At 52.1% G+C, this 14841-nt stretch overlaps 1 protein-coding gene across 5 annotated transcripts in view; it reads right to left on the reverse strand.

The window, feature by feature from the left end:
• CDK10 (cyclin dependent kinase 10) overlaps positions 1-14841 on the reverse strand; it is a 59075-nt gene that overhangs the window by 24656 nt on the left and 19578 nt on the right. For all 5 annotated transcript variants that reach the window (XR_003857677.1, XM_029608220.1, XM_029608219.1 and 2 more), the window contains exons 3-6: positions 6330-6401; positions 5864-5966; positions 1486-1567; positions 1160-1227 (exon numbers count right to left, since the gene is read on the reverse strand). Coding sequence is in view for 4 of the 5 variants with exons in the window: in XM_029608220.1 (XP_029464080.1) it covers positions 1160-1227; positions 1486-1567; positions 5864-5966; positions 6330-6401 (325 nt within the window). In the remaining variant the exon portion in view is untranslated. The remainder of the gene's footprint in view (positions 1-1159; positions 1228-1485; positions 1568-5863; positions 5967-6329; positions 6402-14841) is intronic.

Raw genomic sequence — 14841 nt, forward strand, 5'->3', positions numbered from 1 at the left:
CAGCCCAGCCCAGCAAAACTTCACTGCTCAGCCGCCAGTGGGATGAGGTCCACCGGCGGCTGCATTGGTTCCCACTTGCCGGTGTGTCACGTGCACCGGGCTTGCGCGACACACCGTCACACCTCAGGCGACACACTAAAGTGTCGCGACACACACTTTGGAAAGCTCTGCCCTAAGTAAACTTGATTAATAGCCGTTAATGGACTTCTCCTCCAAGAACTTATCCAAACCTTTTTTGAACCCAGCTACACTAACCACATCCTCTGGCAACAAATTCCAGAGCTTTATTGTGCACTGAGTGAAAAAGAATTTTCTCTGATTAGTCTTAAATGGGCTACTCGCTAACTTCATGGAATGCCCCCTAGTCCTTCTATTATTCAAAAGTGTAAATAACCGATTCACATCTACTCGTTCAAGACCTCTCATGATCTTAAAGACCTCTATCATATCCCCCCTCAGCCGTCTCTTCTCCAAGCTCAACAGCCCTAACCTCTTCAGCCTTTCCTCATAGGGGAGCTGTTCCATCCCCTTTATCATTTTGGTTGCCCTTCTCTATACCTTCTTCATCGCAACATTTTTGAGATGCGACGACCAGAATTGTACACAGTATTCAAGGTGCGGTCTCACCATGGAGCGATGCAGAGGCATTATGACATCTTCCATTTTATTCACCATTCCCTTCCTAATAATTCCTAACATTGTTTGCTTTTTTTTTGACTGCAACTGCACAGAGCCGACAATTTCAAAGTATTATCCACTATGATGACTAGATCTCTTTCCTGGGCCATTTCCAGCTCCCCATCCAGCCTATGAAGTTACATTACCTCCTCCAGCACATCATCCGGCATACGAGGCAACACCACCACCTCCAACACTCCAGCTGGCCTACAAGAGGCACGCCCCCTACCTCCTTCATCCCAATTGGCCTAGGAGAGGCAATGCTGCCTCCCCCAGGACTCCATCTGGCCGATGAGATGTGTCGCCACCAACCCAAGAGCCCTGGCCAGCCTATGAGAAGCAGTGCTTCCTTCTCCACAATTTCGGCCAGCCTATGAGGTGATGCCACTTCCCCAGAACCCCAGCTAGCAAACAAAAGGTGATGCCACTACCCCTCCTCCCCCAGGGCCTGTCTGGCCTATGACAGCCTTTCACTGCTCACCTGTGTACAATAAAGTTCTCATGGAGATACTGTAGTCCTCGGAGAAGCTGTAGCACGATACACTTCACCTACAAATAAGGAGCAGGGTCACTACAAGGTGACAGTGAATTATCAATTACTAGATAATAATGAGAGCAGATAACCCCAGGAAGCACTTTCTATCTTGGTATAAATGTCACACATCGAACGTTTACCTTCAACTCTGGCAGAAAAAGCAGCTCTAGGGTGACCACATGGAATAAATGCAGACAGCTTATGACAGTTACACTAAGAAAACAGCCTTGGGGTAAAGCCTGGTTGTACCAGTCTTGGCGTTGTCGCCCTACCTGTGCCTCAGAGAAGGGCGTCTGCATGTTTTCTAGGAGGCTGGCGAGATCCTGCTCGCAGTACCCCATCACCAGGAAAATGCTGTGGGAAACAAAGAGGCATCAGCTAACGTCCACCAACAAAGCTGGGCCAAAAGAAAATTGGTTCTTACCTGATAATTTTCGTTCCTGTAGTACCACAGATCAGTCCAGACTCCTGGGTTATGACCCCCCTTCTAGCAGGATGGAGACAGAAGTTTACTAATAAACTCCGCCTTATCTAGTAGGGTGCCACCTACAGCCTGGCAGTATTACTTAATGTCAAAGCAGAATGGAACTAAAAACCCAAACTAACTATATACAGTAACCTAACAACAGGAACCGGGTTCAATGACCCCCAACAGAGAACAGAACCCGTGCCATCCGGAACCAAACTGTGATTGATCAATCAACGAAAAGAACAATAAGTAGGTAACAGTGCGGACTCTCCATGACCATAGAGTATCTAAAGCAGGGTGGGACCCTGGACTGATCCGTGGTACTACAGGAACGAAAATTATCAGGTAAGAACCAATTTTCTTTTCCCTATATGTACCCGGATCAGTCCAGACTCCTGGGATGTACCAGAGCTCTACTTACTTGGGATGGGATCCGGAGAGGCCCGCTCGCAGCACTCCTCCTCCAAATTGACCAGTACTGGATGCCCAAACATCCAGACGGTAATGCTTAGCAAAGGTATGCAAAAATTTCCATGTAGCCGATCGGCAAATCTCCTCTGGAGTAACCTGCTAACATTCCGCCCAGGATGTAGCCTGAGACCGAGTGGAGTGAGCCCGGACGCCTGCCAGTAAGGGCCGACCACTCAACAAATAAGCAGAGTTTATAGCCTCCTTCAGCCAACGAGCTATCTTGGTCTTAGAAGCCATGTTACCTCTACATGGACCACTCCAGAACACAAAAAGATGATCAGACACCCGGAAACTATTAGTAATCTCCAGGTAGTAAAGCAAGGCCCGAACGTCTCGTTTCCGCAATTCTTTTGCACCCGGATCCGATCTGTCCAAATCAGAGAAGGACGGAAGATCCACCGACTGATTTAAATGAAATGAAGACACCACCTTTGGAAGAAAGGAAGGAACCATGCGCAGGGAAACCCCCGAATCCGAAAACTTCAAGAAGGGCTCCCTACAGGACAAGGCCTGAAGCTCCGATATCTGGCACGCAGAAGTCATAGCCACCAAAAATACAATTTTTAACGTGAGATCCTTTAAGGTTGCTCTAAGGGTTCAAAAGGTGCCGAACACAAGGGTTTAAGCACCAAATTCAAATTCCAAGACGGACATGGCAGTCTCACCGGTGGATGCAAGTCCTTCGCCCCCCGTAGAAAAACGCAAGACGTCAGGGTGTGCCGCCAAGCTCGACCCTTGGATGGTACCCCGCAAGGAACCTAGCGCTGCCACTTGTACGCGCAAGAACTACACGATAATCCCTTTGCTAAACCAGCTTGAAGAAAAGTAAAAAAGTCTGGTACAGTTGCCCGAAGAGGTATATAATACTCCTGTCGAGAAACCACGCCTCAAAAACTTTCCAGACCCGGACATAAGATAAGGATGTGGACTCCTTCCGGGAACGGAACAACGTGGTCACCACTGCATCCGAATATAGCCTCTGGACTTCAGCCTCTTCCTCTCAAAAGCCATGCTGCTAGACAAAAGCGATCTACCTGATCGAAACAGATGGGTCCCTGATGAAGTAAATTCGGCCTGTCCGTAAACTGCAAGGGACCGTCCACGGGCAGATTGACTAGATCCGCGAACCAGGGACATCGCGGCCACTCGGGAGCTACCAGAATCACTTTTGCCGGGTGTAATTCTATGCAGCAAAGCGTCCAGCCTATAAGAGGCCAAGGAGGAAACACAAAGCAGAATGTCCGTCGGCCAGGGGAGAGCCAGGGCATCCATGCCCTCCGCCGAACAATAAATCGTGGAACCTTGGCATTCTGGAATGTTGCCATCAGATCCATGGCTGGAGAGCCCCACTGAGCACAGATGAGCTGAAACGCTTCGTCCTCAAGTTCCCACTCTCCGGGATCCAGACAATGACGACTGAGGAAGTCCGCGTGAACGTTGTCTACCCCGGCAATAAGAGAGGCCGTGATGCTTGATAAATGCTGCTCCACCCAAGCGATCAGCAGATCGCTTGGGCGGAGCAGCATTTATTCCTTGTACCCCCCCTGACGGTTGATGTATGCCACCTTGGTTGCATTGTCGGAGAGGATTCTGACAGACTCGGGCAGCCGGTGAACTGCATTCTCCCTCAGGGACCTGATGATTTGATCCAAATCTTCTCCAAACAGAAACTTGCCCCCGAAAGGCAGAGAGCCCAGGCTCGACTTGGAGGAGGTATCTGCCGCCCAGTTACGAAGCCACAGCAGCCACCGTGCCGCTACTACAGACACCATGGATCTCGCCAGCACTCGGAAGAGGTCATACAAAGCATCAGCCACATAGGCTATGGCAGACTCCAGGCGATCCGCCTGGGCGGTCTCTTCGGGCGGCAGATCCTGAGAGGTGAGAAGTTGCTGAACCCAGCGCAGACTGGCCCTTTGTGCGAGCGAGCTACACATGACTGCTCGCATCCCCAGTGCGGAGACTTCAAAAACCCGTTTGAGAAAAATCTCCAGCTTGCAGTCCTGTGTATCATGCAGGGCCGCTCCGCCCATGACCGGAATAGCCGTCCTCTTAGTGACCACCGACACCGCCGAGTCCACCTTGGGAACCTTAATGAGCTCCAGGAAATCCTCAGGCAGCGGGTACAATTTTTCCATGGCACAAGTGACCTTAAAAGATGCTTCAGGAGTGTCCCACTCCCTGGTGAGGAGCTGCAGAAAGGAATCATGGGTGGGAAAGGCCCGAGCTCTCGGCCGGAGGGCAGCGAGGACTGGGTCCCCCTTCTTGGAAGACGTGGCGACGGCGGGAGCAACTGGAGCTGGCGGGTCCGGCGGTGGATCAAGATCCAGCTCCAGGAGGATCTGGGGTATGAGGTCATCCAGCTCCTCTCTCTGGAAGATCCGGAGCGCGCACAGATCATCTCCTTCAGACTGAGCGTCCGGCTGCGCAGGATCCGGTGGGCCCGGGAGGTCACCCCCCGAGGGCGCAGCCGCCTCCGTGGTACGTATTCGGGGTGGCAATCCAGGGGCCCCCGACACAGATCCAACCAGGTCAGGGGGAGAACTATGAGGAGCAGCAGGAACCCTAGGCGTCTTGGGGGGAGGGGGGCCCGAGGGCAGACCCCCGGGGGCCTCCAGGCCCTGTAAATAAGCACTATGCATCAGTAGAATAAATTCTGGGGAAAACCTCGGCATGCTGGGAGGGGGCCCTGGGGAGGGACCCTCTGTGGGCCCCTGGTCGGGCAAACCCCCCTCCGGGGATAGGTTCGGAGGAGAAACCTCCCGAAAGTCCCTCTCCTGTGCTGAAGACATGGCAGCATCGCGCTGCAAATTCAAAATGGCCGCCGTTCCCGCCAATGGCAGCGAAGTGGCCGGCCCGCGCCGCGGGGAAGGGAGAAAGGAAAACGTGCTAAGAGGCTGCGAGGCACCGAGCACAAATCCCCTCCCGCGAAATTCTCGGCCCCGGCTCGCCGCAGGCCGCACACCGAGACAGCCACGGCATGGTGATCGCCGGGGGAGAAGAAGAAATGGCGCGGGGGGGGGGGGCCTGGAGCGCGAAAGAGTGCCGCGGGGGGGCCCGGAACGGCCTGCACTACCCGAAGATGTCCCTAGTTGCCGGGGAATCCCCCTCCCTACAGCAGCGACACCTGAGAAAACGCTCCGAGGGGCCATGGGACAGAAACGACAGCGTGGAGAGGCCGGAACCACCGGCTTCCACGAGGCACAGCGTTTAACCCTGCAAATAAGGAAATTCAAACACTGCCAAAAATAAAAGACCGTCACTTACCCCGGCCAGGGAAGGAGGAGAGAACAAGAGAAGGAGGCAGAACAGACCTGAGCCACGCCTCCCCAAAAATTGAACACTTTTTTTTTTTTTTTTTTTTTTTAAACTTTAAAACTTGATCCAAAATGTGAGGGAGTGACAGGAAAGAAGAAAAGAAGAGAAGAATCTAAGACTCTGCCACCCTGGGGAAGCTGCTGGTTCCCCAACTCTCATCTGCTGGAGTCAGAAAGATACTGAGCTCCTGCAGAGGGTGCACTGGTTTATATGGTGACGCCCCTCGAAGTCTGTTCTGACTCCATCTGCTGGATGGGGGACATAACCCACCGTCTGGACTGATCCTGGTACGTACAGGGAACTGCCATTATGCAATATGTTACTATAAAACAGGAAAAGTAAGGAATGGGGTGGGTGTCTCCCCTCCTACAATACAGGACGACAAGAGTTACCTTTCCAGATGATTTCCCACCACCACCTCCTTCAGTTCCACAATGTTTGGGTGGCGCAGCTTCAACAGCAAAGTGATCTCCCGCAGACTGCTGATGGGGATTCCTGCGCAGGGCAAGAGAGAGAATGAGTTAGAGCAGGTCAGACGTCTCTCACCTGCTCCTCAGGAGGCCAGGGACAGCTTTAATCCTGCTTGTTACGCTTCTCTGAGGAAAATCTCATGGCACTGCTGCTGGGACAGATGTGTAACACAGCCCTACCACTCACTCCAACACGGCACTGCCGCAGGGACAGACGTGTAACACAACCCTACCATGCACTCCAACACGGCACTGCCGCAGGGACAGACGTGTATCAAAGCATCACCAGCACTATTACATACTACAATACAGCGCTGCTGCTGGGACAGATGTGTGTCACATCTGTGCACGACAGAATCTTGTTTTTCTGGGAGTTCCTGAGATTTACCGTCTTTCTCTTTGTCCATCCGCACCTTCTTCAGCGCCACAATCTCGCTGCTTCTGGTGTCTCTGGCACGGTCTAAAACAGAATTGGCCCCCCCATGAGTGCCTTCAGTTAACTTGACAATTCATAATCCATCCCTCCAGAAAGCTTGCCAGAGCAGGTGCAGAGAGGTACATGAGGAAGATACTGTATGTACAAGAGGCACACACATTATCAAGGTCCACTAAATGACCTGCAGCCAAGCCAACTGGTGAGGCACATTACATGAAAACAATGAATACAATAAAACAGGTCACCTCAAAGATAACACAACATATAAACATATAATTATATTGGGAGATAAAAGATAGGTCAATGCCTAAAGTAAACAACCCCATAAAATAAAGGGAAAAGGACATAAAATGACAATAAATATAAAACAACAAAATTGTCAATAAAATCTACTGTCCCTGCCAAGGAGCGATGTCACTCCTAGAGATGACTGCTTAATCCATGTGCTCCAATCTAATGCAAATGTAAGAGCTTTAAAAACGCATATTCAGCGATAGCCATAATTGACTATAAGCCACCAACCAGTGCAGGAAATCTTGCTAGAAATGGCTACCAGGTGGAAATGAAGTCCTATTGTGGATCCAGTATGAAGGCCTGAAATGCACACAGCCCTCTCAGCAGCAGGCCTCTTTGGAGGGAATGGAAAGCCTATGAGGAAAGGCTAAAGAGATTAGGGCTGCTTAACTTGGAGAAGAGATGGCTGAGGGAAGGATATGATAGAGGTCTATAAAATCATGAGAGGACTAGCACTGGTAAATGTGAATAAGTTGTTTACTCTTTCACATACAGAAGGACTAGGGGGCACTCCATAAAGTTAGCAAGTAGTACATTTAAAACAAATCAGAGAAAATTATTTTTCACTCAGCGTACAATTAAGCTCTGGAATTCATTGCTAGAGGATATAGTTAAGGCAGTTAGCTTAGCTGGATTTAAAAAAGATTTGGATATGTTCCTGGAGGAGAAATCCATAAACTGATATTAGTCAAGTTGGCTTAGGGAATAGCCACTGCTTATTATCAGCATTAGTAGCATGGGATCTATTTGATGTTGGGGTACTTGCCAGCTATTTTTAACCTGGATTGGCTACTGTTGGAAATTAGAATGCTGGGCTTGTTAGTCCCTCAGTTTGACTCAGTATGACAACTTCTTATGTTCTTAGGAGAGTGTGGCGAAAGCGTGAAATGGCTCAGCAGACAAAGCAGTGATGCTGGCATTGGTTCTGTGATCTAAAAATGGACTCTATGGTGGTAAAATGTGAAATCCTTGACATAATGGGCCTAAGGGGAAATCTCAGTCTGGCAGCAGGATGGAGGAGTTAGACCAGGTGAGGCAACTTGCGGAAGTGAAAGAGAACGTCTGGCCTAGTAGCTATGCAGACAGAGCTGTTAGATAAAAACAGAAGATCTAAAGAAGTGCTCCAGATGCCACAATCTCAGGCTGAGAGGGGTGCCTGAATCTGAAGCATATGAAAATGCTGAGGCAGTGATGAAAAATGTAAGTGAAACTTTACTTAAAGCGAGAGCAACAAGAGGGGAGTGACCCCATAACTATCTACACTGAGATGGCGCATCAGACATTGGGCCCTAAAAGAGGTAATGTACCCAGGGATATCACAGCCTGCATTTGGGACTAAAGCACAAGTGTCTGGCTCTTTCGAATGGGAATGCCACAAACTGGCTATCTGTAACGACCTGACGCCAAGTACGCTCCAGAGATGTGGTGAAGTGAGACATTACTGCTAAACCTAGTGGGGGAAAATGTGAGATACAAGTGGCTTTTCCTTTTTGGGTTATTATTCCAGTGAGCGGTACGAGTTACAAAATCAAAAACAAAGAAGAAGCAGTGCAAGTCATGTAGAAAGCGGGCTTAGATATGGGTTTGCCATTGGGAGAAGTTAGGAAACCAGCAGTAGTAAGAATTGCTTACCAATAACAGGTGTTCTCCTAGGATAGCAGGATATTAGTCCTCACACATCTCATCATTGGAATGACCCCGGCATGGAAAACTTAAGCCCTAATCCATGCGGGGTCCCTCTTCAGTCTTGTAACATAGAATTACGATAAAAATAAACAAAAATAGGAGAAACCCGGTTCCACAGGGCAGCGGGCGGGTTTCATAAGGCCTAATATCTCGTTGTCTTAGAACACCTGTTACAGGTAAGTAACTCTGCTTTCTCCTAGGATAAGCAGGATGGTAGTGCTCACACATGGGTGAACCTCTAGATACAGGCTGCTTCCCAACACAAAGAGGGACCAACAGACACCAGCCAGATGCCAAATATTACAACCACAGTGTTGTTGGTAATGGGGGGTGGGTGGGGGGGGAACCGCCTGAACCCAAACAACGGGCCCAAGGCAGGGAGATTTGGGTTCTACATCTCAAAGAGATTCCGGAAGACAGACTGGCCGAACCTACTGTCACGTCGGCCATCTCTATCTAGACAGTAGCAATCACAGCTCTGCAGACCTCCTCAATGGGAACTGCTCGCAAGTGTGCCACCGACATTGCCATGGCTCTGACAGAATGAGCCTTGCACCGACCCCAAAGATGCAGTCCTGCCTGGGAATAACAGAAGGAGATGCAGTCTCCTAGCCAACTGGAAAGTGTCTGTTTGGCAACAGCAACTCCCAACCTATTCCTATCAGAAGAAACAAAACGTTGGGTGGAATGTCTATGGGCTTCTCTCCACTCCAGGCAGAAGGCTAAGACTCTCTTGCAATCCAAAAGTGCAGGGCTCGTTCGCCTTGGTGCGAATGGGGCCTGGAAAAGAATGTTGGCAGATGGCAGACTGATTAAAATGTAAATCCGTCACTACCTTAGGCAGGAACTTAGGGTGCATACACAAGACCACCCTAATAAGATAAAACTTAGTATAAGGTAGATAAGTCACTAAAGGCCTAGAGCTCGCTGACCCTGCACGCTGAAGTGATCGCCACCAAAATTGGGACCTTTCAGGTCAGGTACTTCAGGTCACAGAGCACAGCGGCTCAAAAGGAGCTTTCATCAGCTGAGCAAACACCACGTTTAGGTCCCAAGACACAGCGGGAGGCCTTAGGAGAAGCTTCAACTGAAGCAGGCCCCACATAAAGCATACAACTATCGGCTGTACAGAGACAGGCATACCATCTACACCTTGGTGGTATGCGCCAATTGCACTGAGATGAATTCTAACGGAGTTTGTTTTTAGGGCAGCCTCAGATTGTTGTAGAAGGTAGTCAAGCAGTTTTTGTGTGGGGCAGGAAAATGGATCTAGGGCCTTCTGCTCACACCATACAGTAAACCTCCTCCACTTCAGTCCTTAGGACTTTCTAGTAGAAAGCTTTCTGGAAGTTACCAGGACCCAAGACACAGCTTCAGCAACAGGGCATGGAGGTTGGGATGCCACAGCCTACCCTGATCTTGCGTGATGAGATCTGGGGAAGTCCCAGACTGATCAGTTTCCGGATGGCCAACTCCCGAAGGAGTGGAAATCAAATCTGTCTCGGCCAATGAAGGGCTATGAGGATCCTCACAAAGCTTCAAGAGAGTCTTTGTAACTAGAGGAATCAGAGGATACGTGTACAGAAGACCATCGCCCCAATGTCAGGCAGAGGCATCTGAGGCTGGTTTGCCTTCTGACCTGTATAGGGAACAGAATTGAGTCACCTTTTGGTTGCAGGTTTCCCAAAACAATTCCACATCTGGGCTTCCCCAGAGGCAGAAGATCTGGTTCGTGGGGTCTGAAGGCACGACTCACTCTGTCCGCTATCATATTTTCCGTTCTGGCCAGATACATGGCCCTGAGTACCATCCTGTGGGACAGGGCCCAGGACCAGATCTGGACTGCGTCCCAGAACAGGAGGTACGACCCTGTGCCTCCCTGCTTGTTAACATACCACATCGCAACTTGGTTGTCTGTATCAGGACAATTTGGTTGGACAGCCGATCTCTGAAAGCCCATAGCACGTACCTGATCGCCCGGAGCTCCAGGAAATTGATCCTACACCAAACTTCCTGGGCAGACCATAAGCCCTGGGTGAGGAGCCCCTTTACATGAACTCCCCCAAGGTAGATGCATCCGTGGTTAGGACAATTTGGGTAGGGGGATTTTGGAAGGAAATTCCCCATTCCAAATTTGAGAGAGCCCGCCACCAGGACAAACAGTACTGGAGAGGCAGAGTCACTCGGATGCAAGCCCGGAGGCTCTGCGTGGCCTGGCACCACTGCGATCTCAGGGTCCACTGGGCTCTGCACAGAATCCCAGTCCAGGGGAAATCCTCAGCATCAAAAGTAGCCAGATTCAGAGGAAAATCCTTTATTTCCAAATCACCCCAGTTCCCAACAGGAGAAAGCATTGGAGATCTCCCTGCCTCTCCCACTGCCAGTCCTGCCGCAAGACACAAGACCGTAAGGTCGATTGGGCTGTCCTCATGCAGAGGCGAGCCAGAGGGGTCACATGAACACAGGCTGCCATGTGGTCCAGCAGGTGGAGCAGAAGGCGAGCTGGTACTATCCGGCTGTTCCGAACAAGGGTAGCCAGCGAGGCAAGGGCGATCGCCCGGTCTCGGGGAAAAAAAGCTTTTGCCTGCACCATGTCCAGCCTGGTGTCTATGAAGTCCAGCTGAATGGATGGACAGAGATGAGACTTGGGAAGTTTATGACAAACCATTGTCTGCAGCGTCTGCACAGTCAAGGTCAGAGCATGCAAGGTCTGGAACGGGAGTCGCTCCTAACCAACCAGTCGTCCAGGTAGGGGAACTCGTGAACTGAGCGATGCCTGAGATAGGCAGTCACCACCGCTAGGCATTTAGTAAAGATGCGGAGGCCCGATGCCAGCCCGAAAGCGGAGGTATTTCCGGTGGCTGGGAACAATTGCAATGTGTGCGTAAGCCTTCTTGAGATCGAGGGAGCAAAGCCAGTCTCCTCTTCTGAGGAGCGGGATCAGCATGCCCAGAGAGACCATCTTGAACTTTTCTCTTGCGAGAAACTTGTTCAACGCTCAGAGGTCGAGAATGGGGCGCAGGAAATACCTCGAATAGAACCCTCGTCCTCGCTGAAGGCGAGGGACCAGTTCCACAGCACCAGCCACGAGGAGGGCAGCGAGTTCCATCTGAAGTATGACCTGGTGGGTGGACAAACCCCACGATGGACATGGGGGAGAGGCCTCTGGGAGCCAACTGAAGTTAAGACGGTACCCCTGACGGATGATAGTGAGGACCCATCGGTCCAACGTGATCTTTTCCCAGTGGTGAGCGAAGCCCAAGAGCCTGCCTCTAACCGTGGAATCTGACTGCAGGGGTACGGTCAGCTGACCTTTGCTCCCTCGCCGCCAGTCAAAAGCCTATGGCTGTTGGCGAGGACGGCCCTTGGAACCAGTGCATAGCGTACGAGCCCTGGAGGCTAGAGGATAATTTTTCCTCTGCTGGTAAAAGGGCTTCCGGGAACCTGGCCTGGAGGATTTCCTGGCCAAGGACAGGCCTTCAGAGGCACTAGTGGACAGCTGTTGAAGGGTGTTATGATGGTCCTTCAATTGCGCTATAGCATCCCAGACCTTATCCCCAAAGAGATTTTCACCTGTGCAGGGGAGGTTGGCTAGCCTATCCTGAACCTCTGGCCGGAGGTCAGAGGCCAGGAGCTATGCCATTCTCCTGGCACCGATGCCCACCGCCGCTACACGGGCCGCTGTCTCGAAAAAATCATAGGTGGAATGTACCTCGTGTTTTCCCGTTTTGAGACCCAGCAGGGTAATGGCCGAGAGGGCCTCCTGCTATTGAGGCAAGCCGTCAGCAAAATCCTGGTCCTGTTTCCAGAGACTGCGGTTATATTGAGTCATATAAAACTGGTAGACGGCGATGCGGGCCACCAGCATGGCACCTTTCAAGACATTCCTGCCCAGGGCATGAGTTTCCTGTGCTTACGGCGGAGGCATGGGTGTGGGAGCGCCGGGCCTTTTTTAAGATGGACTTCACGACCACCAACTGGTGGGGAAGATGCAGCTTTTCAAACCCCATGGCCTGCTGCACCAAGTAGGTGGCATCGGCCTTTTTTATTAACGAGGAAGATAGAAATGAGGTGCAACCAAATGCAGAGGAGGAGGTCCTTAAAAATATCGTGGCTAGGAACTGCCACGATCTCCTTAGGAGCGTCGATGAACTGGATGACTTTCAGCATCTTATGTTGTACATTCTCCTCTGTAAGGAGCTGAAAAGGAATGGCTTCAGCCATGGCCCTGACAAACCCTGCAAAGGACAAATCCTCGGGGGGCGACCAGCACCATTCCTCTGGTGGGTAGGGCTCAGAGAGGGGGTCGTCCAAATAATCAGAGGATGAGGACTGTGGAGTCATCACCCCGGGTCGTAAGGCCCCTCCTCCTCACTGGGACCAGTATGCCATGGGTGAGGTCTGTGAGGGGTATCAACCCTGGCCTTCAACAACTTTGGAGGCCTCGAGGGCACTCAGGCATCGACGCTTCCCCTGGCATCGAGGGGACTGGAGGCTGTGGTAGGCCGGAAGGACCCGGCATGAGCTCAGGGAACCGTGGTCTGGGAAACACCATACTGGCCATATCTTTCTCCTCGGAGGATCCGAGAATCGGGATCACTCTGGTGGGGGGGGGCATTGGTGGCCGCTGGGGAACCAAGGGTCCCTCGGGCACTGTTTGCATTGGAAGGGCACCCAGGAGGACGTCCAGACGCTCCAGCAGGGGCGCTAGCATCAAGAGCAGAGGCTCGGGCACTGGTATGGGGGTCAGCGGCACCGGCAGCTCAACACTCTGAAGCACTTTGAGCACCGTGGACTGCACCCTGCGGTCCAACTCCTCCTGAAAGTCCGAAGTGGTCAGGACTGATGGAGGGGGACGTGTTACCGGCTCTTCCTTGGATCTCCGAGGTAGCATGGTACCCAGCACTGTTGTCGGTAGGGAACGCCAAGGACTACCAGGGGCATCAGAGGATGGGACCTCCGATGGCCGGTGTCACTTCAGAGGCAGCTCGGCAGGCACTGATGCCGTGCCAGAACTGGTGCCATGCGTCGATGGCAATGCCTGCAGGATCTTCTTCAGTGATCGGCCCAGTCTATCCCCCGGCGCCGAGGAAGCGGACGATCCTGATGTCTGGGAGAGCGGTGAGACCATTGACGATCTATCACTGTCCCCTCACTCCTTGGAGGTACTAGCAAGGGGATAGCCAGGGGAAGCTTATCCGAAGGCTACCTGCGACCTCTCAGCATCGATGAGATTGACGCAGGAGTAGAAGGAGCAGACTTAGGGGACCCGAAAAGTTTCTCCATCTTATCGACATGTGCCAGTCGCCCTTTGGTAGTCACGTGATCGCACAGATGGCACCCACGGATGTCTGGCGAGGCCCCAAGGCAGAGGATGCAAAACTCATGCGGATCTGTGATGACATGGTCCGCGGGCACTGGGGGCACTGACAAACTGGTTGACTCCATAAAAACACCCTGCTTGTGGTCGATGATCAGTGGTCACCGCGAGGTGAAGGTCGGGAATCAACCGCAAAATTGGGAAAAAGGGGCAATAGAAATCCTACCAGACTGAGGCGGCACTGACCACGAAGGGGGACCCGACGAGGAAAACAACAGGAACCCAAAACTTATTCGAGAAACAAGAAAAACCGGAGAGCTCCATGACCACGAGGCAACTGCACCGCAGAAAAGAAGAGACTGAAGGGGGACCTCACGTGGACAGTAACAGGCTGGCTATGCTCAGTCTGCTGGTCAAAGCTTCTAGAAACTTTGACAAAAGTTTTCTGTGCCAGGCTGTATCGGATGATGTCACCCACATGTGAGGACTACCATCCTGCTTGTCCTAGGAGAAAGAAGTTATATGATGCCCCGCAAGCATGCATTAAAGTCAATGGGGGATACTCTGAGGTTTTTGTATTGGGATACTAGATAAGGATGCTCTCTTCTCTGTGGGGCGGATTTTAAAAGCCCTGCTCGCGTAAATCCGCCCGGATTTACGCGAGCAGGGCCTTGCGCACCGGCGCGCCTATTTTCCATAGGCCTGCCGGCGCGCGCAGAACCCCGGGACTCGCATAAGTCCCGGGGTTTTTTGTCGGGGGCGTGTCAGGGGCTGGTCGGGGGCGGGGCCGATCGACGCGTGGTTTCGGGGGCGTGGTTTTGGCCCGGGGCGGTCTGGGGGCGTGGCCCTCCGGAACCGCCCCTGGGTCGCGTCTCAGCGTGCCAGCGGCCCGCATGGATTTACGTCTCCCTCCGGGAGGCGTAAATCCATGGACAAAGGTAGGGGGGGGGTTTAGATAGGGCCGGGGGGGTGGGTTAGGTAGAGGAAGGGAGGGGAAGGTGAGGGGAGGGCGAAAGAGAGTTCCCTCCGAGGCCGCTCCGATTTCGGAGCGGCCTCGGAGGGAACGGAGGCAGGCGGCACGGCTCAGCGCGCACCAGCTGCCCAAAATAGGCAGCCTTGCGCGCGCCGATCCTGGATTTTAGCAGATACGCGCGGCTACGCACG

Source organism: Rhinatrema bivittatum, chromosome 7, assembly GCF_901001135.1.
Source record: "Rhinatrema bivittatum chromosome 7, aRhiBiv1.1, whole genome shotgun sequence".
NCBI lineage: Eukaryota > Metazoa > Chordata > Amphibia > Gymnophiona > Rhinatrematidae > Rhinatrema > Rhinatrema bivittatum.